Here is a 23,785-nt window from a genome sequence, read left to right as displayed (position 1 = left end):
TTTTTGTTATATACTCAAAAGTAACAAAGAATCCCAATTTTAATGGAAATCCCTATTTTAATGCATCCTAAAGATAAAATAAAAACTATAACATAATTTTCATTAAACGTATTTTTTAAAGCAATTAATAACATAACCCAAAACTACTTTACTCAAAACTTTCATTAGATCGTGTGCAGGAAATTCAGTCCAGAACCACCACCTCTATTGATTCATTCATCACCAACCACCTATATCTATCAATTCATTCATCACCATCACTCGCTTCCTTCGATCTATTCCAAAACCATAACCGTCTCTTTCGATTCATTCCAGAACAACCACCTCTATCTCACTCTTAATTGCGGTGCATCATATCGTCGCTGCCGTCGACCGGTTACAGCTTTTTCAATACTCAATTCTTCATCTCAGGTACCATCTTCATTCTTTCCTTACCTCAATTTAACTCAAATATTCTTTAATTTTTTCATATTTTCATCTGGATATTTTAGGTTTTCAAGGTTCAAACTAAATTTAAGACTTCACTGTTAGTGATTAGGATGAATTTGACAATCGAAAATTCAAAATTTTTGTTTGATGAATAATTACTGAAATTTGACAATTGTTTATTAAAGATTTTGGGTTTAATTAAACTCTACACAACTAGTAAGATGAATAATTTTTCTTTTGGTTCAAATTTTTTTTTTTTATATATATAAACAATAACACTTTTTGTGTGTGACTAGAATTATTGTCTAATAAACTAATTGAATGATGTGATAATATGATATACACTATGCATATGCCTTTTGTATAACCTACTAATCAATTCCATAATCATCCATCGTGACTTCTACATGGCATACCAAATAAACTAACTTATACAATTACTTATTATTTTATTTTTTGTAGTGTCCTTGCCAAGAAAATGGTATAGATTGCGGGTACTTTGTGATGAGGTTTATGAAAGATATTCTCATTTCAAAACTAAATGAGATTCCAAAGTTGGTATGTTTTTTTATATTAAAGTATAATATTTATGTATAATTAAGTTTATTAAGTAACATGGTTATTTTTAATGTTATAATATATACAGTACATTGATGGTTTCAAGTGTGTGACATACTCAAAAGATAAACTAATAGAAATCTAAGAAGAATGGTGTCGGTTCATGATCAGCCTAAAAGTTATATGATTTTTTTATAATAAGGTGAGTTTAATGTTTCTAAATATATTTGCTAGAAGTGGTACGTAGTTGTTTTAATTTATAATCTTGCTTTAATTTCTACTCATGATCAGTAGTACTTTGAATTTATCTCTAATATAATATAGCGTTATTGCTTAATGGCGTTTTCTGGTATATATTCAGGTGGAGGAGAGTGAACGAAATTTGGAAATGAATGATGATTTGCGTGCTTGTTTTGGATAAAAATGTTGAGAAGACCAAGAAGATAGATGAAGACTGCATGATACCATAGAAGATTTTGATCTTTATGTCAACTAATTAGTTGTAACTCTTAGAGATATCCATGTTACCATATTAGAGGCTATACATTTCTGACTTTTATGCTATATATACATACATTTTTTATGATATGGTTATGTTTTATTCGATAAATAATAGTCTCAATTATAATGTGCCTAAATTATATACATTTCCCTTTAAATTTCAGACTTTATATATATATATATATATATATATATATATATATATATATATATATATATTACTTTAAATTATTAAAAAAAAACGCTATCTGGAAAGGAATTTTTTTTGACAAAAATAAAATAAAATAAATGCTTTTCCTAGCGCTTTTTTTCCTTTATAAAGCGTTATCTAAACCTATTGTTACATAGCGCTTTTAAAACAAAAACGCTGTTTTTAAACTTGTCTTAGATGACGTTTATTTTTGAAAGCGCTATCTAAGGATAACCTTTGCTAGCACTTTTTGACATAAAGCGCTATATAAACCCTGCTATAGCTAGCGCTTTATACAAAAAAAAAGCGCTATATTACCTTTACCAGCGCCATTTACAATAGCGCTTCAAAAGCGCTACCTAAAGCCAAAAAAAAGCGCTATATAAGCCCATTTTTGTAGTAGTGACAGCATTCTCTGTTTCATGTTTCTGCGTCTGTTTCACATGTTTCTGTTCTGAGTTAGTCTTTGGTATAAACATGAAAGTTGTTGATAATTGTGATATCTTTCTAGTAGCTTTGGTTTGGCATGAAAATATGTTGTTAATAATTTATTATGCTTTTACAAAGATGCATGATGAATTGTTGATATTTGATACGATGTTATATGATGTTGTTTATGATTGATGAACATTAGATTATGATGTGAAGTTGTAGTCGTTGTCGTCACCACTGTTGTCGTCAATGTCGTTAAAGTTGTAAGTTGTTTGACGATGTCGTTAAAGTTGTAAGTTGTTTGTCGATGTCGTCGAAGTCGTTGGTCGTCAAATATTGTTGTTGAGTCCATGCATCATCATTGTCAGAGAAGAGGGCTCATGCCCTGGAATGCTAGTCATTCACCCATAAAGATGAGGGCTTATGCCCTGGAGCTTATGCTCAATAGCGATGAGGGCTCATGCCCTAGGAGTATATTTATGCTCAATAGCGACGAGGGCTTATGCCCTAGAATGGTACCACATGCATTTGCATTGTCAAGACGTTTTAAGATGAAAGAGTTGCATAGTCGAGTCAAGATGATTTAAGACGAAAGAGTTGCATAGTCGAGTCAAGATGATTTAAGACGAAAGAGTTGCATAGTCAAGTCAAGTCGTTAAGTTGTGATGTTTGATGAAGTATCTAATGATGAATTATGATTAAGATGATATATGATGTTATGATTATGATGATATATGATGTTATGATTAAGATGATATATGATGTTATGATATACGATGATATATGAGGTTATGATATACGATGATATATGATGTTATGATTAAGATGATATATGATGTTATGATATACGATGATATATGAGGTTATGATAAACGATGATATATGATGTTATGATTAAGATGATATATGATGTTTATGTTTATAATTAAGATGATATGTGATGTTTATGATTATTATGATGATGATATATGATGATGCTTATGACTAATGTTTGATGATATATGAAGATGTTCATGATTATTATGTCGATGATATGTGATGATGTTTGTAATATTATTGATGACATGTGATGATGTTTATGACTAATGTAGGGAGAGTAATGATACTAGTTAATGAAGTTTAAGATGTTAGATATAATTGTTGAATTATACAGTTAAGACTCTATAAATTAATAATGTCAGGACCGGAGAAATTTATTAATTTAGTGAGTTATTAATTTATCGATAAATTAATAATTATTAATTTAAAGAGTTTTTAAGTAATTATATTGTACATACCAAACAAAAAGGCAAATTAGTTTATGCCTCTTAGAATTACGTTGCAGCGAACCTTGTGACTCAACGTAAATTAGTAACTACTGTGTTCATATGCATTGAAAATCAATAATGACTTTTGAAGTGCAGTAAATGTAAACAAGAGGAACAAATGTGTTCAATGTATTCTTAATATATTTTTTTTTCAGTTTCTATGATTATTAATTTATGATTTTCTTGGGACCGAAAATTATAAAGGGATCTCCCGAAAAATTATTATCTTATTATTTTATCGAGTTTTTCAATTTTTTACATTGGCATAAGTCGGGACCGAACAAATTTATTATTTTAGAGAGTTTATTAATTTACCGAGTATTAAATTAAAGAGTTTCTACTGTATGCTTAATATTATTGTTTTGTGAATCTCACCCCTTCTGCTTGAAAATGTTGCTCTTCGTATGGGTAACTTGCAGGCAATCAAGATTAGGCGTGGTCGTGAGTGGACTCCTCACAAGTGTGTCTTTAGGTGCTCTGATACGTAACGGGATGTGAGTTTTGACATTGTTTTCTATTCCTTACGTATTGTTTATGAAATTTTTAATGAAGTAGTTGGATTGAACTGATTACGATGTTTTAGACTATTTATGAGACTTTTATGATGAGACCTTTTGTGCCAAAGACTATTTTTTAGATGTTGAATAATTCCGCTGCAAGATATTAAGTACTTTGTGATTGAATTTTGAAGGATAAATATTTATTTATTCAGTTTATGATTTTTATGAAATGTGACATTCCGTTTACGACGAATACTCTGATTTATTTACGAAATTTTTACGTTGGGAAAACGTGGTGTTACAGTGAACACATACTTAGATGATTATGCCACATGTGTAATTTTTTTAAAATTAAGAAAATCCAACTAATCATTGATTTTAATTAAACTAAATTAAAAGAAACAAAAATCTCTATAACTCTCTCTCTCTTGATACTACTTCCTTACTCGTCTTTCAGATGATTTGAAGCCACAACTACATGGAATTTTAATTAATTCAGTACAAAGATGAAAAAGCACTCCACCCTTTCAACTCAATGCAACAATTTCATAATGGAATCACAACAACGCAACATCCTCAAAATTAAATCTTGCAAGAAAAAAACTGAGTCAGACATCACCATCTCCATCTTCATCTCCTTGTTCTACTTGTTATTGGCAAACCATTGTTAAAATTGAACACTTTAAGCACAAGTTCAATATTTTAATAACCATCTCCAACTCCTCCTCCTCCTCCTTCTAAAAATTCAATTAAGCGCAACTAACATTATATGAATAAGAAAAAAAATATGGTCAACTACCTAGTAAATGAATGATATGATGAATGTCTAGGACTTAAGTAAAAAAAAAAAAAAAATAGACGGAAAAATTGAAAACCAATGGGTTGCCACCCATTTAGTGCTCATTTAACGTCAATAATTTGACATATGAGTCTACGTTGTTCCCTTTAGTCTCTTCTCCATTGGCCTATCATCTTTTATCCTTTCTTTTTTGATGAACTGTAAGGTTGGTTCTATTCCTTTTATGTATCTCGGCTTGCCTATTGGCGGTAATGCGCGTCATTTCGCTTTCTAGGAACTGCTCATTAACCGTATAAAATCTAGACCGTCGGGTTGGAGTCTAGACTGTCCGGTTGGAGTTCGAAACATTTATTGTTGGGTGGTCGTCTGGTTTTGTTGAAGTCTATCATGTTTATGCTCTTTCCTTTTTCAAGGCTCCGTCAGGTATCATCTCCTCTATTGAATCTATTTTAAATCTTTTTTTTTTGTGGGGGGGGGGGGGGGGGGGGGGGGGGGGGGGGGGGGTTATACTATATATACAGAGATATATAAAGAGAATACATGATTTTGGTGTGCTATTTTCACTATCAATTATGCCCTTAAATAAATTTGCCTGTAAGAAGGTTAAATTGTTGACGTCATTCAAAAAGATAAGAATTCATTTTATATTTGCTATATTGTTGGTGTCGTTGAAAATGATAAGTATTGTTTGTTACAAAATAAAAGTAAACAAATTTCTATACCTATAGTTTTTATCAAAATCAAATAATTTTAATCAAAATTTCATAAAACAACTTTTCGTAATTTATATACATGAGCGCAATAAAAACAACGGACGGATTGACACATAATGCTTGTTTGAACGCTTCTCTATAAATAAAGTGGATACATGATTTTGAACAGACTTTTTATCTTCTAATTATACCCTTTATTTAAACTATCTTGATTAAAATCTATATATAAATATGGTACATTATTTTGGACTGAACTTTTATCTTTCAATTATACCATTTATTTAAATTATCTTTTGTTTAAATCTTCAAATTAAAAAAAAATAGTCATATCTCATTATAATATGAACAATTTCACTGCAATTGAAACAATATAAATTAAATTTTATTTGATTCGAAAAAATATATAGAAAAATACAATAAAATAAAAAATTATATTAAGCGTAGTTAGCATCTTAACACTAATGGGTATAAGTTTTGACACTTTCGGCTTCCTAGCATCAGAGGTTGTTGACCTTCTACATAGAGTCCAAAGAGTTATGCATAACAATGTTATGTGTCTTAGGTCCATGAATGTTGTGTTTAGGAGGATTTGTTTTGCCATTCAAAAAGGTTTAACGGTGCACCTTGTTGCCGCTTACCTCCTATTCATGTGTAAGTAATATCAATAGTGTGAAAATAAAAAAAAATAAAAAAAATGAAGGTTGACTATAGGAAGGGAACCACTCTTGGGGAAGTGGGCAATTCCCAACTTCACTTATGAGAGTGTTGCTCTGATAAGACAACATTAACCTTGAGCCTCGATTACCTAAGAATCACTTAAAGGACTCCCTGTCCAAGCCTTGTCATGATCAAGATATCCTTGGGAACCCTTATCACCGGCAACCAAGAGGGCTTGCGAAAAATCCTTCGTGAGAAACTCATTTATCACAAGAGACTTAAGCCTCGATTACCTATCAATTACTACTAGCTCTATTTTTCTATTATAAGAAGAAAAAAAAATCTAAGCAATTGAGTTCAAGTGGTTAATGAACTTATGAATCGTTCAGGAGAATTCGGGTTCGATTTTTAAGTGTAGAGGGTTAACATCGAAAAAAACCAAAAAGTGACTAGGTTATTGGTACTGTATTTTACTTATGGCACGTCGTATATAAGATACTCCCTCTGCGTGTCATAAATATATAATATAATTGAAAATATAAACTTTAGTGATGACGATTATCCAATATAGACTTAAGATAATCAATAACTACCAAAATTCTTACAGATTGGTTATATTCCGTCAAGAGTACTTACAGATTGTGTATGGAAGAATTGGTGGATGTTTCTCACCTTCGGAGGCCGGGATATTGGTATGGTATTTGGAGACTGAAAGTGCCGCCAAAAATAAAGAATTTACTTTGGTGAATGTGTCGTGGCTGCTTACCTACCAGAGTTCGACTTCAAGATAAAGGAGTGCAATGTCCCATAAGTTGTGTGAGTTGTGATGGCCCATATGAGGATCTTGCTCATATTTGTTTCGAATGTCCTTTTACTGTGCAGGTTTGGCGTACAACTGATCTTTTGAATACGGTTCATAAGGTGTTTCTTGAAAAGAATTCAGCAGCTGATGCCATCTTCGAATTGCTACATCAACTTTCACAACAATTTAGTCAACGATTTACAGCTGTCCTATGGAGCCTTTGGAAGCATAGAAATATCAAGCTTTGGCAAGATGTCACAGAAAGTTGTGCTAATGTAGTCGATCGAGCTTGTCACATTATGGAGGATTGGTATGCAGCTAATTCTACTATTCCAGCAGCTAGTCATAACAACACTTCAACAAATTCAGTTCGTAATGATCAGATGACAACAACAATACCGGTAAGACAAAGTGGTTCCGATACAACTCGAAATTCTTCTGCTACAACGAGTGATATGGCTTCGGTCAGGTGGCAGCGGCCACAACGAGGCCTTCTGAAATGTAATGTTGATGCTTCGTTTTCGGATCCGTTAAACAGAACAGGTATTGGCAAATGTGTCCGTGATGACGAAGGAACATTTGTGCTGGCTAAAACTGTATCTATCTCTCCTATGTGTTCTGTTGCCGTAGGAGAAGCTCTAGGCTTATTCCATGCCTTACAATGGCAAAGTGACATGCAATTTGACAACGTCGATTTCGTCTTGGATTCAAAGATTACAATAGATGCCTTTAACCGTCGTTGGATTGATGTTACAGAATTTGGCCAAGTGATTTCAGCATGACAGAGTCTTTTTAACACAAACTTCTCAAACTCTAAGGTCGAGTTTAACATGAGACAAGCAAATGAGGTAGCTCACACCCTTGCTGGGGTTGCCACATTATCAGCTAGTCCCAATATTTATTATCGTGTACCTCGTTGTATAAACTCTCTTATTATTAATGATATGTTATAAGCATGCTCTTTTCCTTTAAAAAAAAATAACTACCAAAATTATAATTCCTTAAAAAAAAATAACTACCAAAATTATAATTCCTTAAAAAAAAACTACCAAAATTATAATACTACTCTTTCTCCTTTTACTTGACACTTGTCGTTTTTTAAAACATTTTTTTAATTTTTTAATATGTAGCTTTATCAAGAGGAGTTTCTCAAAATTCAACCAAAGTTCTCATTAAATAAGGGAAAATAGAAGGAAAAGATGGAGACTTTACAAAAAATATAGTTTTTAAAGATATTCTTTTATCGCAATCATAGCAATGTTTCTTTTACATAACATGTAATTTATACATTTATGTTATGATCTTATTAATTACTATTAGAATAAAAATAAAAGATTATTATTTTATCTTTATTTCATATGCAGGCAAACTAAAATATGTTGAGTTCATAAATAATTTTCTTATATGCCTTGACAATATTTTGTTTATAAATCAATATATCAATAATTTCCATTAGTATTTTAAAATTTAAATCAAAATTATACAAATAAACATAAAAAAATAATCACATGCGAAAGCGCAGTAGAAAGAGCGGAGATAGTGCCCGTCTTTCTGCTAGTTATAAATAAAAAAAGATTTGTAGTTTATAGTAGTAGTAACTATGTGATTTATTTTTTTAAAGTGCCCGAGCTTTTTAGTCAAACTTTTAATGGTCCATCCAAAATATTTTTTCTGGCTCCGCCACCGTCAACATGTAAAGAAAACAAAACTATATAGTAGGGAAAACGGTCGCAAGTTGTTTAATGAGCATCAGAAAGTATGAAACGCAAATTTAAGAAAGGAAAATACACAGCCAGTTCTTGTTGGGCCAAATACACGGCCGATCTGATTGCTTGTTCGACCACGTCTAGTCACAGATTTCACTTGTGTACCATTAAGGGACCAATGGTATATACCATTGGCCAATTAGAGTGTGCCACCTACCAATGTTACTATATAAATGCTTTATTTGATATATTTTTTTAAAGGGTGTGCCTCGTGGCACATTCTAATTGGACAATGGTATATATCATTGGTCCCTTAATGGTACACAAGTGAAATCCGTCTACTCACTGATTCATGGTTCAACCGGCCGCATCATCCATAAGCTATGTTCCCGCATAGATTTTTTTTTTTTTTTTTGTTTACTTCCCGCATAGATCAATATAGCTTTTCAAATTAATATTTTGTATCTTTGATCTTTTATTTCTTTAATTAGTGCATTGAAGATATCCGAGAGTTAAGAAACTCAGTAGTTGTATTTTTCTTTTGACTCAAACCTCACTAATTGTACTGTGTCATCATTTGCCTCTATATAACTAGGTGCCCCAACCAGAGACTATGTACAAGAGCAAGAGTGAAAGACAAACCAGACCACAATGGCTAAATTCATTTGTGCATTTCTTTTCATGCTTGTCACTTCTATTGTGATTCAAGATGTCTATGTGAGTGATTCATTCTCTCTATTTGTTTCCCCTTAAACATTCTCATATATTATTAACATTTTTTTTTCTATTCTTAATTAAAAAAAATCTACAGGCCGGTGGGGAAGGATCTCTTAAACCTGAAGGTATTAATTCCAACTACTATTTTTTTTTGAAAAACAATTGTTTTTTTCAGTCATACCTGAAGCAGAACATTGTTCACCAATCACCATTCATATCATGGTATTTTTTTTTTTTCTTCAGAATGTGCGCCTAAATGTGATTATCGGTGCTCAAAAACTTCGTACAGGAAGGCATGTTTAACCTATTGCAACCTCTGTTGTGCAAAGTGTTTGTGTGTTCCATCGGGAACATACGGTAACAAGCAAGAATGTCCATGCTATAATAACTGGAAAAATAAGAATGGAGGACCCAAGTGCCCCTAATTTTGTATTGTTAAGCTCATACTTTTGATGATGCATTTATCTTTGTCAATGCATATATCTGCTATTTGATTATTAATAAAAAAAATATTGCTATGTTTAAGTTTATTCATAAGATCCAACCTCATTTGAACATGTGAAAATGAAATTCTTCTAATTGACTCAATGGCTAGAATTTGATTGTTTATTGTCTATTCTACAACTTGTGGTTGGTGGTCGTAAATAGTATATCATCATAAATCATGAATTTTTTTTTATCAAGTAGTCTAGTAACTAGAAATTCTCTTTTTTAAGGTAAAAAAAGTGGGGTGTTTTGGGGTTCAAACCCTGACCCTTGAATATAAATCATGAATTTTGAAAATTTAGTAAAAGTTATTATTGTACAAAAATAATAGAAAAGTAGCATAGACAGTTATAATATATTTTCAATTTCTATATATTCGGTGAAAATATGCATAAAAAATCCCATTAATATATATATATAATAATTACACATTTTAAATCGTATTTTTTTAGATAAATGATCGAGACTGCGGAGACAATATTATGAGGAATTGACATCTCAGCTATGTTGCTATCTCAAACCCTCAACAATTATCTACAACACACTCCCAAATATTATTGAAAATAAGAAAAAGAAAATTGGGGGACCTAATCAAAACCTAAACAAGGAAGAAAAAAAACTTAAAAAATCACATATACAGTAACATGAAGGGGATATAAAATTGGTTTGATGGTTGAGATGAGGGAGTTCAAGAGTAGAGTGATAAGGAGGCCGATGATTAGGCAACTTAGCGAATGGAAATTGGGTTTCGTGAAAAATGAGATCGTGACTGATTATGATTTTATGAGAGAGAAAATAATAACACTTGTAACCACGATGATTATATAAGTATCCCAAAACGACACACATGGTGGGACAGGCCTGAAGTTTGTTTATGGTATATAGGGTAATAGAGGATATCATAAACATACAAACACCCTAAGATGATGATAAAGAAGGTTCCTTTTAATAAAGAACTTTGAGAGGGGAAAGATATGATATTTGTTTGTTTGGAAGAATGTTGATAAGATATGTTGCCATTTATAAAGCATGATGCCAACAAACCTTTGTAATTATAAAAATAGGCAAATATCATCTTTAAATTTAACACTTAAAAACCTCTTTCAAATTTAAAACTCACGTAGCAAATACCACACTTAAATTTAAAACAGTTTTCTGTATTAAAATGTAGCTTTGTAAGTTGTATTTCATTATGAATAATGCTACATATAGCGACAAAAAAATTCACAAGGCTTCACGAACAGTGTATTTTACTCACACTAGTATGGATACCTGTGCCAAGCACGGGCTATAATTTCTTCATATTTGAGGGAGATAATGTTGTGATGTATCAAATGTAAGTTATAGTCTAAAATTGAGTAGAGGATTGAAGGTTGAACAACATATAAGTGAAAAAATTCATACACTTAGTGCCTTAAAATATTGGGTGAAAATGTGGTATCATTCTTATTTGTGTGGTTCCTCTCTGTTTGATTCAACTTTGTGGGGAAAGCGGGAGTGATTCAAGGTGGTAGATCACAGATGCAAAGAGTCTCATACTTGAAGAAGAGATGTTAATGTGTCAATTGTGAGTTAAAGTTTTGCATGAACGCAAGAGTAAATTTTAAAGAACATTTAAATGATATACCCGTATTCCTTAAAGTTCTATATTGGATGGAATAGTAGATTTCGAAGAAGGTATCAGTAAAAAGACTCATATACTTGATGCTATAAGATATTTTGTAAGGATGTGGTATCAATCTCACTCGTGTGGTTTCTAGTATACTGTGGGAATCATACCCAGTGTAGGATTCCCTGGTAGTTCCAAAATTATGATGAATTTTTTTGTTAGTTTTTGGATCCCTGGTAGTCCCCCAACAACTCAATATATTCCGTATACTTTCACAGACAAAGAACACGCTCCTTATTTTTTTTTTCCCTTATCATTTCTCTTATGTTAAAATTCATTTTCATGCTATATTTTTATTCAACCTCTATTATTTTAAATTCCTTTAATTTTGATATTTGGTGGGATGTAACAATCGAAAAATGCAGATGTGTTATGTTGAGTTTAGAAAATACATGCTTATTAAAACATTTTAAAATTATATTGAGTTTTTTTAATTAAGTCTAATTTGTTGGTAAAATAATTACTCAAGATTCCTCAATTCCTTCAACAAATCTATAAAATTAACGACAACTCGTATTATTCACTACTCTCTTATGGATAAAACACACTGCATATTTTTTTCTCTTATTATTTCTCTCATATCCAATGTCCTTTTTCGTATTCATTGTTTCTTCTAATTTTCTTTATCTCTTCTCGTGAAAGAAAGGAACATAAACATACATCCACGAAATCATAATCAACCCAAATTTTTGAACATGTTGTGTCTCTATTTTACTTTCCATGACTGTGTCACATAATTAAGAACACATGTAATCACACAGTTGGTTAAAATATGGTAACATTTTCAAGTGTGAGTTAACATTCTACATATTGGATGAAAAAGTAGATTTTGATCCAGATAGAAATGAGATGACTCATTTACCTAGTGCCTTAAGGTTTTTTGTGAAGACGTAGTTTCAATCTAACTTGTTTGGTTGCTATTAACATAACATGATTATTCAACCTAATGTAGGCTCTAGTGGAAGGACTAACATTATGATAAACTGATTTGTTAGTTTTTGAATGTCATTTGTTTGATTTTTTTTTATCTTAAATTTTAGTTATTAGATGTCATTCGCTTTAATGCTATATTTTTTATTCAAACTTAATATTTTTTCAAATTCATTTACTTTTTGCATTTGATGGGATTTTACATTAGACAAATGCAGATGTATTATGCTAAGTTGATAAAATACATGCTTATTAAAAAATTTAAAATGATATAACACTTTTTTTGGTTTAGTCTAATTCTTCTTCTAGAAAATATTAAATTTAAGTTTTTCCATGTTGTTCTCTTTCATACCATTTATTTCATTCAACATGTATTATTTCAAATTCTTTTATTTTTGGTCTTTGGTAGGATTTAACCTTAGAAAAGCACTTTTATGTTATGTTAAGTTGACAACATACATGTTTATTATATATTTTTAAATGATGTGGTGTGTTTTTAATTGAGTCTAATGTTTTGGTAAATTAATTATCGAGAAATTCTCAACCCTTTCAAGAAACTCATAAAATTACCAACAACTTTTGAAAAATGTGTTTCATAGTGTAATTCCAATAATCAAGAACAATTAAACCAATAAACTTTTTTCAATAAAAAACCAAGATGAGAGATGGTTCATGTATAATGAATATGCTATTTATCATGATTAATTTGAATTAAAAATGCATTTTCTACTTCATTGTGATTTTCCGACTCTAAGGGTTTAATCTAGTGGTAAAAAGAAAAACTTTGGATTTAGAGGTTCCAACTCATGACAGAAAACACATTACATATCTTTTTCTCTTATCATTTCTCTCATATTCAATGTCCTTTTTCGTATTCACTTTGCTTCTAATTTCATTTATCCCTTCTCATGAAAGAAAGGAGCGTAAACCTACATCCATGAAATCACCACTAACCCACATTTTTGAACATGTTTGTGTCTCTATTTTACTTTTTATGACTACGTCACATAATTATGAATGCATAAATTCACACACTTGATTAAAATACGTTAATGTATGAAGTGTGAGTTAACGTTCTACTTATCAGAAGAAAGAGTAGAATTTGATCAACATATAAATGATATTACCCATATGTCTAGGGCTTTAAGGTTCTGCGTGAAGATGTAGTGTCAAATTAACTTGCGTAATTACTATTGACCTAACATGATTACCCAACCCAATGTAGGCTCCACTGGAAATCCCGACATTATGATAAACTCTCAGGATTTAGTCTAGTTAATTGTGATTTTCCAACTCTCAGGGTTTAATCTAGTAGTAAAAAGACAAACTTTAGATTTAGGCTAGTATCATTGGAGATAGATGAAATCATATTTCATACCTTTCACAAAATATACATTCATCGACATATTTTTTTTTATATTAAAAATAATGTCAATATGATTTTTGTTTCTTATTTTATTAACTTCGTTAAATATTATACCTCAAAAATCGTTAGTGCAATGATCATTAAAGAGTTATCCCATGTACATTTTTATTTATAAAATAAGACATAAAGGCATTAAAAAAAGTGTTATTAGAAGACTTTTACATGCGTTATGCTATTAAAAGGACACGACATATATACTTTAAAAAAATTTGAAATAAAGACTTTGTAGAAAATTAGTAAAATTGGAATTAAAAAATCACCTGTTATTGCTCATATTTAATTTTGGGTAACATTCGATTCTTCTTCAAAACTTTATTATTATTATTTCTATAATTATATGATTTTTCCATTTTATTGAATAATCTTTCCTAAAAAATGTTTTCGATTGATCTTTTTTCTTTTAGAATATGCTAAAATTTAGGCTTTCATTTTGAATCAAAAAGTTGAGATTTTTCATTTTTAATTTATTTTAAATTTACAATTTAAAAAAAATGATAAAATGTTTAGATGAGTTAGGCTTCGGAAGCTCATCAGGGTCAAAACAAATCTCATGGCTCGAAGAGCATTTAGAGAGGTACTTGTAAATCATTCACTAAAGAAGTCCTCGCGCAAGCACACCATAAGTTAAATCAATTACCTTGCAGTTAAGTCAATTCTTTGTCAATTGAGTCTACCTTCCTTTGTAATGCTACTATTAGTAATTTAGTATTAACTTATAAAAAAAATTAAAGACATGTTTCCATATTTAAAAAAAAAACATGATAGCAAATATTAATACTAATAATATCATTCAATTCTCCTTTTAAATATTGTTGTTATTACTATTTCTATAATTATATGATTTTTCCATTTTGTTAATTTTTTTTCTTTGGCTTAAATGTCACTTTGGCCCTGTAAATAATTTTAAAGTTCAATTTAGTCCCATAACTTTAAAATTGGTCAATTTAACCCATAAACTTATTTTAAAATCTCAGTTTGGTCCCTTAATTTTAATATAAGTCAAATTGATCTCTTAACTTGTTTAAGTTAGTGCAACTTGATCCTTATCGTATAACCAGATCAAACTTTGTTAGTATCATGAACAAAAAAAACGGGTAAAGATCCTCTCCATTTGTAATTTGTTCTATTTGTTGCAATTTGGAGAGAGATAGACACAAAAAAAAATTAATGATGGTGGGATCCACTTAGTGATAAGACCCACCACTTATTTTTTTTGTGTCTATCTCTCTCTAAATTGCAACAAATGGAACAAATTACAAATGGAGAGGATCTTAACCCAAAAAAAAAAACACCATTAAATAGAAGCAAATTTGTATGTAGTACAAACGTATGGAATATCATCTTTTAAAAAAGGAATAGGTGTAAAAATATGATGACATATTCTATTTCATTATTTTTAGAAAAGTAATAAAGACCGTTTAGTGGAAATTATATTGTTGTATATTGTATGATTATTTTTAGGGAAAATGATAATGAACATTTATTCCCTAAAATAATAATAATGGGTATTTAGGTGTCTTTATATTTTTTTTTTTGGTTAACCTTATGGTTCCTAAGAGAAGAGTTCAACCGCTAAGTAACTAAAATTTGAGTTTTCCCAAAAAAAATCATTTGATGGAGTTCATTAACAACTTGATCCAAAATAAGTGATTTTCATATTTATTTTTTTAAATTAATATGATTACGATTTCAAAATCAATCAATTTTAATTTTTCAAGTTTGGAGAAGTGTTTTAAAAGAATTGTTTTTCCGTAGAAGTCAAGGATGGAATGAATATTGTGGAAAGAATTAAATATGGAGTCGTTTTTAAACCATTTGTGATTATAAGTTTTAATAATAGAGTGGATGCTCCTTAAAAAAAAGAATGAATACAAAGATATGGCGTTGAATTAAACATTAATATTTTTTTCTAAAAAAATTTAAAAATTTAATAATCATTAATTAGAATATTATTTTTAATAATAGTATGAATTCATTTAAATATTTCGTAAGGATGAAGGAAATAAAACTAAAAAAATCAAAATCATTATACACTAACGCAAGGTCTTGATTTTGTTTTTTATTTATACGCCCATTAATTAATTAACTTTGTCCACTCAAATATCTATTTGTTTTAATTATAAAATATTAGTTTTGTTGTTGTCTGTTTTAAATAAATCAAAGGAGCCATAAAAACAAATTTTTTTTGGTATATACAAAAGAAAATAGAAACATGAATAGAGATTCGGTCAAAAACAAAGAATATAGAAAAAAGCACCAAAAGAAAAATTTAAAAGAAAATATGAATAGAAAATAGCAACATAAGAAATCACAATAAAAAGTAACATGTCATTAAGAAATAAACAAATAAAAGAAAAGAGAATGGGGTTTAAAACAATGATTTTTTATGGGAGGAAGATGTAGATGAAAATAATGAAAAACAAATTGTCTCTATATATAGGAAAAAAATCATGTCATTATCAATTTTGATTGGCTCATGAAAAATAAATGAGTCATTGATCTATTTTGATTGGCTAACAAAAAGTAAATGATTCAATATTCATTTTGATTGGTTGACAGAAAAACATTAAATGAGATGAAGAGCAAGAAGATGCCACATGTACTATCGCTTATAGAGTTATGCTTTTGTATTATACTCCCTCCGTCTCACAATAATTGTCTCTTTAGCATTTTTTATTTTTCTCAAAATAATTGTCACTTTACAATACCAATGCAGCATTTATTATGTTTTTCCACTATTATACCCTTATTTATTGAATTTCATCTAACTTAACTACTCCACTAACTACATTTAATAAGGGTATTTCAGTAAATGCCACTAATTTTACCATTGAAATCAACACAACTAATCATTTCCTTAATTATCGTGCACAAACCTTAAACGACTAATATTGTGAGACGGAGGGAGTATAAAGATAAAGATAACACCACCACCATCATAATTGCCGTGAAATCCGGGATTAAATTATTAAAACTGTTTTGTAACATTTACTTATATTGACGGCTTCATGAGAGCAGCGCTGATTCATTATTTGTCTTGAGTCTCTTGACTATGCTGGCCATTTAATGCCATATTAAATTGTTGCTGATTTCATCCTTTAGGTACGCAGATTTTTATATTGAGAATTTTTTTTAGAAGAATTATGTGTTATATTTGATGAAAGCTCACAAAGGAATTGTGTGAAGTCGTTGAATACTACGGCTCGTGAATTTGACAACCTTCGATATTCAGCTACGCCATATATGCATAAATTTTTCATTTGTTCGTATCAAATGTTCATTTGAAATTCTGTGTTTGATTTTCCTTTTACAGGACAAAGAGAGTGTAGAGAAATTAGTGAAGCTGTTAGACAAAAACAAAAAATATGAGGGGGGGCATTTGCATATGTTTAAATTAGTGGTGGTGGAGGTTTGCCACATATGTTTTAAATATGGGGGCATTTGCATATAATTGTTAAATTTGAGGAGGTGTTTGCCTATTTTATAATCACACAATTTTAAACCAAAACAAAAAATAATCAATTGCAACCTATGACGTAACATAACCTTCAGTTCACGTGGAGGTGCCACATGTACAATTAACTACCACGTAATGCTCCACCTCGGACAATAAAATAGGCACACAAAATGCTTCGCCACACAAAGCTCGGATTGTGACCAACGTTGGCCGTGAGATAGCTCCTATATGGGAAGTACAAACCTTTAAAAATTCGTGATACTAGAGCGTGAGGGGCCCAAAAATGTGAGGCCCGACACCATAGAGCTGGTTGCTCCCCTTCTGGGTCAGGCCCACTAATAGAACTGGTTGCACTCCGCTGCACTATGCCTGGAAACTATTTCATAGCCCAGAGAAGAGAGAAACACAAGCAATTATTCTGGTTCACCCCACAATCCGAGGTTAACCTAGTCCCCTTGCACTTTTAAGGATTTTCATTATAATCTACAATTACTTAGACACGCAAGTTTAAGATTTCCTTGCCTCACCTTGAGAATTTCTGAAATTAAAGTTTACAAATAAATTTGATTGGTGTTTACACTTTGATACTCAGTGTAAACTAACTTAAAGCTCAATAGACTTATGACACTTAAGAGCTTCTAAGATTGATACTTTTAAGAATTTTCTAAGTGTTTATGCGCTATAAAATTTATCAGAGTTTTGGCACACTTAAAATTTGTTAAGTCTTTTTTGTTATTCAAAAGTTCAAGGTCCTTAAATAAGACAAGAGATTAAAGTTGTTATTTGAAGAAGTGTGAGTGCATTAATCTTCCATGAGAAACTTTATCAGATTTGAAAGCTTTGTCTCTAATGGATAATTTCGTTGAATAGTACTAGAGGTTTCCTTTGCTTCTTTTGGAATGATCTGTTGCATTCTATTTGCCTTTGAAAAACTTTGTTTGTTTCTACACGTGGTCAGAAGAAGACAAACAATACTGCAAAACTTGGAAAGCGATGTCTCTTCAGAAGAAGACAAAACTGACCAGAGTCCACCAAAGTGTTGACTATGACGTGTTCATTAGAATGTTGACCAATGACATGTCCATCAAAGTGTGCATCTATCAGAATCTGCTTCCATCAAAATTTCTTTCCATTATGAAGGTAACCTCATTTACTGATGTACCAGCATGTATTTATACCTTCATTTTTAATTAAATGCATTAAATTTATTCCCCTAAGGAAAAATAGATATCAATTCAAACACAACCTAAAATTGTTTTAACCTCCAATGCCTGAGGTAGAGTGTTGTTGGAACATGTTTCCGTCAACATTGCATTTTAAGTGTATCCATTGAGTATTAATCAAAGAAGTTAACCTAGTTTGAGTCGTATGACATTTGTCAGCTTGTTGTCAGAAGTTAAGTAAATCTTCTGCCCGGATAATGGCAACATACACCGATTTTCGATAATTTTCTCAAAGTTTGGTTTCCACCTTTAACCCCTACTTTGATATAATTTTCTAAATTTCTCCTCTTTTTTTTGTTCTCCCCTTTTATATTGTTCACATTTATTTCAATTGTAATGTTTTTCCAACAATATCAATCAAAATATGTACAACCCAATTTCAATTAGTTCACCATTTAAAAGTTGCTTCCTCCCTTTGGATAGTGCAAAGTGCAAACATAGAGTGATGATATAGGTGGCACTAACAGGGTCAAAAATAGTGAGTGCATCAAATCAAATTTCAGTTTTTTCTTTTTTTATAGATGGATCCAATTTTATACTTACACATTAATCAAGTGTTTGAGGATTAAAAATTGATGATTGCTCTGAACTTGACTCTCTTTATAAAAGTGTTTCCCTTGTGAAATAAAAGATACAAACCACATTTAAAACTATGTTCAAATCATCTACATACACTAATATCATATAAAATAAACCTAATTCCCACTTCTTATTTGTAAACAAGATGTTCGATGGCTAAATTTAGTAAGAAAAAAATTATATTTTGTTTCTTCTACTTGGCTCTGCCCTAGGGTGGCCACCTAACAAAAAATGAGGGTTGGGCTTCCTAGTGATTGGGTTATGAAGGAACCACTCCACCATGGGCAGAGTGGAGAGAGCGCTGCTCTGCTAAGACAGCTTCCTGAGCCCCGATACCAATCGACAAGCCCCGATTCCAAATTACTTGGCAAGCCCCGATTCCAAATTACTTCAGAATACCCAGAACCAATCGTACTTCAGAACCAATCGGCAAGCCCCGGGTTGGGCTTCCTAGTGATTGGGTTATGAAGGAACCACTCCACCATGCGCAGAGTGGAGAGAGCGCTGCTCTGCTAAGACAGCTTCCTGAGCCCCGATACCAATCGGCAAGCCCCGATTCCAAATTACTTGGCAAGCCCCGATTCCAAATTACTTCAGAATCGAATGAATCAATCAATCACCACTCAGGATTCTCCCATCCAACCCCATCCAACGGTACCAATCGGCAACGTTGAATTTCCTTCTTCCAATCCCTGTCACTTTAGCCTTCCAACACTTTATTACCCCCAACTGGGTTACAGGCTTGCGTTACCAAGCCCGGTATTTTGAGTACTTTCACCACCGATATATAAACAATGACACACTTTTTAAGTGCATCGATGTGGGACTTCTATTAGACAGCCTTAGGATTGTTTGTTTTGCCGTGTATGTAATTAAGACTTTGTCTAAAAAATATTTAAATCTATTTTTCTATTACATTATAGTACTAGTATTCCATGACACTTCATCAGTGGCTGGGGGAGTAAATTTGAAAGGGTCAATTATGGTATGAAACCACAGACTTAATCGTTCCACTAGGTAGGCACCAGTGACTCATAAGTCATAACCAACGCGTTACGAAGAAAAACACAAGGCATAGTAAAATTGGTTGAAGCAACAGACATGTGGTTAGTCATTTTAAAATCATTGTCCTCTTGAGCTTAGCTTAGTTGATATGGACAATGCATAAAATATGTAAGGTTCGGGGTTCGAACCCCGGCCACCACCCAAAAAAGTCATTTGAAAATCAGATAAGATTGGAATTATGCATAAATAAGAAAATGGTTTTTCTATCATGTGCTAATTTGCATATGTTAAAAAGTTTAAAATAGTAAATTTTGCATCGGAACTTATATATTTTGCATTAAATATATCATTAAGAAAATGGTTTTTCTATCATGTGCTAATTTGCATATGTTAAAAAGTTTAAAATAGTAAATTTTGCATCGGAACTTATATATTTTGCATTAAATATATCATTTTTTAATAAATAATTGTTGTTTTTCAATAAATACTTACTACTTTTAGTTGTTTAATGAGCATTAGAAAGTATGAAACACAAATTTAAGAAAGAAAAATAAACAGCCAGTTCTTGTTGGGCCAAATACACAGCCGATCAGATTGCTTGTTCGACCACGTCTATTCACTGGTTCACGGTTCAACCGGCCGCATCATCCATAAGCTATGTTCCCGAATAGATCAATATAGCTTCTTTTTTCGACAGAAAGATCAATATAGCTTTTCAAATTAATATTTTATATCTTTGATCTTTTATTTCTTTAATTAGTGCATTGAAGATATCCGAGAGTTAAGAAACTCAATAGTTAGTATTTTTCTTTTGACTCAAACCACATTAATTGTAATGTGTCATCCATTGCCTCTATATAACTCTATGCCCCAACCAGAGACTATGTACAAGAGCAAGAGTGAAAGACAAACCAGACCACAATGGCTAAATTCATTTGTGCATTTCTTTTCATGCTTGTCACTTCTTTTGTGATTCAAGATGTCTATGTGAGTGATTCATTCTCTCTATTTGTTTCCCCTTAAACATTCTCATATATATTATTAACATTTTTTTTTCTATTCTTAATTAAAAAAAAAATCTACAGGCCGGTGGGGAAGGATCTCTTAAACCTGAAGGTATTAATTCCAACTACTATTTTTTTTGAAAAACAAATGTTTTTTGCAATCATACATGAAGCAGAACATTGTTCACCATTCATATCATGGTATTTTTATTTTTATTTTCAGAATGTGCGCCTAAATGTGATTATCGGTGCTCAAAAACTTCGTACAGGAAGGCATGTTTAACCTATTGCAACCTCTGTTGTGCAAAGTGTTTGTGTGTTCCATCGGGAACATACGGTAACAAGCAAGAATGTCCATGCTATAATAACTGGAAAAATAAGAATGGAGGACCCAAGTGCCCCTAATTTTGTATTGTTAAGCTCATACTTTTGATGATGCATTTATCTTTGTCAATGCATGTATCTGCTATTTGATTATTAATAAAAAAAATATTGCTATGTTTAAGTTTATTCATAAGATCCAACCTCATTTGAAATGTGAAAATATGCATAAAAAATTCCATTAGAATATAATAATTAATTACACATATTTTAAATCGTATTTTTTTAGATAAAAGATCAAGAGTGCGGAGACAACATTACGAGGAATTGACATCTCAACTATGTTCTTATCTCAAACCCTCAACAATTATCTACAACACACTCCCAAATATTATTGAAAATAAGAAAAAGAAGGAAAACAACAAAGTTGGGGGGCCTAATCAAAAACCTAAACAAGGAAAAAGAAAACTTAAAAAATCACATATACAGTAACATGAACGGGATGTAAAATTGCTTTGATGGTTGAGATGAGGGAATTCAAGAGTAGAGTGATACAGATGCCGATAATTATGCAACTTAGCAAATGGGAATTGGGTTTCGTAAAAAATGAGATGTATGGTGACTGATTATGATTTTATGAGAGAAAAAATCATAACACTTGTAACCACGATGATTATCCGAGTATCCCAAAACGACACACATGGTGGAACGGTCCTGAGGTTTGTTCATGGTAGTATAGAGCAAAAGAGAATATCGGCCTTATAGAGCATTGCTATTTAACATTTAACACTTATATACAAAAAACCTTGATAAGTTCATAATCACTGTTAGAAAGCTACATTTTAAAATTTAAAACTCACTTAGCAAATACCCCACTCAAATTTAAAACAGTTTTCTTTGTTAAAATGTAGCTTTCTATGTTGTATTTCGTTATGAATAATACTACATATAGTGACAAAAAATTCACGAGGCTTCACGAACAGTGTATTTTACTCACATAACACCACCATCATCATAATTGCCGTGAAATCCTGGAATAAATTATTAAACTGTTTTGCAACATTTACTTATATTGAAGGCTTCGTCAGAGTTTTCGGGGAAAACTCTTTTGCTGCATATAGCAGCGCTGATTATTTGTCTGGAGTCTCTTGACTATGCTGGCCATTTAATGCCATATTAAATTGTTGCTGATTTCATCCTTTAGATACGCATTTTTTTATGAGCAAATATTTTAGAAGAATTGTGTGTTATATTTGATGAAAGCTCACAAAGGAATTGTGTGAAGTCGTTGACACTACGGTCTTGTGAATTTTACAACCTTAGATATTCAGCTACACCATATATGCATAATTTTTTCATTTGTTCGTATCAAATGTTCATTTGAAATTCCAAGTTGGATTTTCCTTTTACATGACAAAGAGTAGGGAAATTAGTGAAGCTGATAGGCAAAGCTAATCGGTGCATATTTTCTGGCATAGATGCAAGTGCAGTTGAGTTTAGCAAGATTGTTATGGAAGCTCCTGATTTGGATTATTATAGATATCCTTTTTTTCCGCATGCAACCATTTTGACTGATTTATCTTTTACATCAGTAACTACTGTAAATAATATCATTTGCTCATCAATTGCATAGTAGATTTACCATTCTGCACTTGTAATCTGAATAGATTCTTTCTTTGAATGTTTATATTACAAACCCATGAGCTGGAGGAAATGACTGATTGTAACTTGAAGGGTTTATGTAAAAGCTCTATAGAGGAGAGTTAGGGAAATATATTGGCCGATAATAGTCTTTAAAGGGGTTAGTAGGAGACTGTTCTAGACATTTCAAGGGTTTCCATTGAGTAATAATCAATGAAGTTAACCTAGTTTGAGTCTTGGGAGCATGTTGTCAGGAGCTAAGTAAATCTTATGCCCGAATGATGACAATATACACCAATTTCTGATACCACTACTTTGATATAATTTTATAAATTTCTGCTCTTTTATTGGTCTCCACTTTTAGAAATATAAGATAAATTTTGTAAGTTTTGTTTATTGCTAGAAATAAAATATTTAAAACTATGTTCAAATCATCTTTATACACTAACTAGTTACAAACCCGTGCTTCGCACGGGATAAATTACGTATTTTTTAAAAAATTTGCTCTAAAGGAGAGATGTTCAAATTACGAAACATTGCCATTTTTCGTAAATTCGAGAACGAAGGTCGCATAATCCGAATATTTGTGATGGTGGATCTGAATAAGTTTGGCACCCTAGAGAGGATAATCTATAATGTCAATGGGATAATATTTTTCTCTATGTATTAGTCATATTTAACAGTGATACTTCGTAACACCAGTCATCGCATACTTCATAACACCAATCATTGT

At 31.3% G+C, this 23,785-nt stretch overlaps 2 protein-coding genes and 2 long non-coding RNA genes across 4 annotated transcripts; all 4 read left to right on the top strand.

Moving 5' to 3' along the window:
• On the top strand, positions 1-1,573 carry LOC146921243 (uncharacterized). The gene is made up of 4 exons (XR_015012052.1): positions 1-411; positions 892-987; positions 1,076-1,189; positions 1,349-1,573. It is a non-coding gene; the product is annotated as an uncharacterized LOC146921243 (long non-coding RNA).
• Positions 1,574-9,194: 7,621 nt separating this feature from the next.
• Positions 9,195-9,927, top strand: LOC146921242 (peamaclein-like). Its single transcript, XM_085710763.1, has 3 exons — positions 9,195-9,311; positions 9,406-9,436; positions 9,555-9,927. The coding sequence occupies exons 1-3, from the start codon at positions 9,246-9,248 to the stop codon at positions 9,734-9,736; spliced, it is 279 nt and encodes a 92-aa protein (XP_085566889.1). The 5' UTR covers positions 9,195-9,245; the 3' UTR covers positions 9,737-9,927.
• A 6,908-nt stretch (positions 9,928-16,835) lies between these two features.
• LOC146921240 (uncharacterized) lies at positions 16,836-23,397 on the top strand. Its single transcript, XR_015012050.1, has 2 exons — positions 16,836-16,924; positions 22,831-23,397. It is a non-coding gene; the product is annotated as an uncharacterized LOC146921240 (long non-coding RNA).
• Positions 20,944-21,600, top strand: LOC146921241 (peamaclein-like). Its single transcript, XM_085714674.1, has 3 exons — positions 20,944-21,073; positions 21,172-21,202; positions 21,314-21,600. The coding sequence occupies exons 1-3, from the start codon at positions 21,008-21,010 to the stop codon at positions 21,493-21,495; spliced, it is 279 nt and encodes a 92-aa protein (XP_085570800.1). The 5' UTR covers positions 20,944-21,007; the 3' UTR covers positions 21,496-21,600.
• Positions 23,398-23,785: the final 388 nt, after the last annotated feature.

This window comes from Medicago sativa, chromosome 5 (assembly GCF_051527215.1).
Source record: "Medicago sativa cultivar Bolivia chromosome 5, Bolivia_mono, whole genome shotgun sequence".
Taxonomy (NCBI): Eukaryota; Viridiplantae; Streptophyta; class Magnoliopsida; order Fabales; family Fabaceae; genus Medicago; species Medicago sativa.
This window is presented reverse-complemented; position numbering and strand designations above follow the sequence as displayed.

Excerpts from the sequence above, each read along its gene's own strand:
- LOC146921242 (XM_085710763.1), top strand. The coding sequence starts at position 9,246 with ATGGCTAAATTCATTTGTGCATTTCTTTTCATGCTTGTCACTTCTATT. Across the intron at positions 9,312-9,405 it reads TTGTGATTCAAGATGTCTAT|GCCGGTGGGGAAGGATCTCT; the intron begins GTGAGTGATTCA and ends AAAAATCTACAG. Across the intron at positions 9,437-9,554 it reads AGGATCTCTTAAACCTGAAG|AATGTGCGCCTAAATGTGAT; the intron begins GTATTAATTCCA and ends TTTTTTCTTCAG.
- LOC146921241 (XM_085714674.1), top strand. The coding sequence starts at position 21,008 with ATGGCTAAATTCATTTGTGCATTTCTTTTCATGCTTGTCACTTCTTTT. Across the intron at positions 21,074-21,171 it reads TTGTGATTCAAGATGTCTAT|GCCGGTGGGGAAGGATCTCT; the intron begins GTGAGTGATTCA and ends AAAAATCTACAG. Across the intron at positions 21,203-21,313 it reads AGGATCTCTTAAACCTGAAG|AATGTGCGCCTAAATGTGAT; the intron begins GTATTAATTCCA and ends TTTTATTTTCAG.